Consider the following 2476-nt stretch of genomic DNA (forward strand, 5'->3'; position numbering starts at 1 on the left):
GGACCCTGGGAGCTGGAGGCGTCCAGGCCCGGCGTCCAGGGCCCACGCCCCAGGACCAGGATGCCGGGGGTCTCGGGCGTCCTCCCTAGCTTCAAGCCATAGGGCGCTCCGTATCCAGCCCGCCCTGCTTGCCTCTCGCTTTCCCCAAATACTGCCCCGACCTGTCCCCTGGCCCCCACCAAGACAGGGAGAAACGACCCAGGAAGTGAGGACGCAGCAAACAGCCGCCTGAGACCCAACCTCTCCACTCCCTGACCAGGCTAAGGGAATCGGCGCCACGCGCATGCGCACGCCCCGGCCTCACCGCCTCCCACCTTCCGCGCCTTGACGCGCGTCTTGCCGGGGAACGCAGGGAAGCGAATGACGGCGCGACGGCGACCCCTAGGGGCGGGAAGAGGCTCGAGGAGCCAGGCTGGGGAGCTCCATGGTGCAGGTTGAAGGGGGACATTGGGTCACTGGGCTGGGATTAGGGTAGGGCGAGTGAGGCACTGGCCTCTGGCACAGAATTTAAGGAGGCACCCCAAAATTTAGTAATCAAGATAAACAGACTGGGCGCGGTGGTTCACGCCTGTAATCTCAACACTTTGGGAAGCCAAGGCGGGAGGATTGCTTGAGGCCAGGAGTTAGAGATCAGCCTGGGGAACAAAGCGAGACTCCCATCTCTACAAACAAATTTAAAATTTAGCCGGGGTTGGTGGTGGGCGCCTGTGGTCCCAGCTACTCAGGATGCTTAAGTTGGAGGATCACTTGAGCCCAGGAGGTTGAAGCTACAGTGAGCTATGATGGCACCTCTGCACTCCAGCCTGGGCAACAGAGCAAGACCATGTCTCTAAACAAACAAACAAACAAACAAACAAAAAAACGCCAGACGCGGTGATTCACGCCTGTAATCCCAGCATTTTGGGAGGGCAAGGGTAGTGGATCACTTGAGGTCAAGAATTCGAGACCAGCCTGGCCAACATGGTGAAACTAAAAAAACAAAAATTACTCTACTAAAAATACAAAAGTTCGCCGGGTGTAGTGGCGCACACCTGTAATCCCAGTTACTTAGGAGATTGAGGCAGGAGAATCGCTTGAACCCAGGAGGTGAAGGTTGCATTGAGCCAAGATCATGCCACTGCACTCCAGCCTGGGTTAAAGAGTGAAACCCTGTCTCAAACAACAACAACAACAATGAAACAAAACAAAACAACCCCAAAGTATATTATACACACACCCTACTGAGTTTGATTCCTGTTCCACCAGTTAATAGCTGTGGGAGTTTGGGCAGTTTGGTGAGTCTAATCTCTGTATCTCAATTTCTTCATCTGTAACATGGCAATAATGACAGCACCTACCTACCTCATAAGGTTGCTGGGAAGATTCAAGGAGATAAGTCACGTGAAGAGCTTAGCACAATGTCTGGTTCATGGTAAGTGTTCAGTGAATGTTAGTCAGTTGGTAGCTATGGCAGCCATCTGCTGAGATAGTTCCCAGTGATCCTACTCCTGGTGTTCACACCCTTGTTAGTACCTTCCCACAGTGCACCAGGGTTGGTCTTTGTGACCTGTGGAATACTACAGAAGGAGTTTCTTTCTTTCTCTTCTCTTTCTTTTTTTTTTCTCTCTCTCTTTCTTTTTTTGTTTTTTTGTTTTTTTTTGTTTGTTTGTTTGTTTTTGTTTTTGTTTTTGACAGAGCTCTATCACACAGGCTGTAGTACAGTGGTGTGATCTCAGCTCACTGCAACCTCCATCTCCTGGGTTCAAGCGATTCTTGTGCCTCAGCCTCCCAAGTAGTTGGGATTACACACACAGCCACCACACCTGGCTAATTTTTGTAATTTTCGTAGAGATGGGGTTTTTCTATGTTGGCCAGGCTGGTCTCGAACTCCTGACCTTAGGTGATCCACCCACCTCAGCCTCCCAAAGTGCTGGGATTGTGGGCATGAGCCACGGTACCTGACCAGAATTACTTATAATTAGGTTATAAAAGTCATGACAGTGAAAACTTCCCAACTTATTCTGAGTTCAGTATTACCCTACTGTCAAAATCAGACAAAGACATCACAAGAAAACTAGAGACTAATATCTCTTATGAATATAGACATAAAAGTCTTCAACAAAATACCAGAAAATAAAATTCAGAAATATATAAAAAGGATAACCAGGTGGGATTTATCCCAGGAATGCACAATTAGCTTAACCTATGAAAATCAATTAATACACTACATCAATATAATAAAGGGAAAACATTATTATTTCAATAGGTGTAAAAATCATTTGACAAAATTCAGCACCCTTCATCGTAAAAATAGAAAACTAGGAATAGAAGGAAACTCAATTAATGTGATAAAGGTCATGTATGAAAAATCCCACTGCCAACATCATACTAACGGTGAGAGAATAAAAGCTTTTCCTCTAAGATCAGGAACAAGAAAGAGATGCCCACTTTTGCCACATCTATTCAGCCTTGTACTGGAAGCTCTCACCAGTTCTTG

General features: G+C 47.4%; 1 protein-coding gene across 1 annotated transcript in view; it reads right to left on the minus strand.

Annotated features, from left to right (window-relative positions):
* The window catches only part of ZNF843 (zinc finger protein 843), an 11822-nt gene extending 11374 nt beyond the window's left edge, over positions 1-448 (minus strand). The window contains 2 exon segments of the mRNA XM_011982558.1: positions 5-168; positions 315-448. Coding sequence (XP_011837948.1) covers positions 5-168; positions 315-448 — 298 coding nt within the window.
* Between the last annotated feature and the right edge of the window lie 2028 nt (positions 449-2476).

The sequence above is a fragment of the Mandrillus leucophaeus genome, unplaced genomic scaffold (assembly GCF_000951045.1).
Source record: "Mandrillus leucophaeus isolate KB7577 unplaced genomic scaffold, Mleu.le_1.0 Scaffold24, whole genome shotgun sequence".
Taxonomy (NCBI): domain Eukaryota; kingdom Metazoa; phylum Chordata; class Mammalia; order Primates; family Cercopithecidae; genus Mandrillus; species Mandrillus leucophaeus.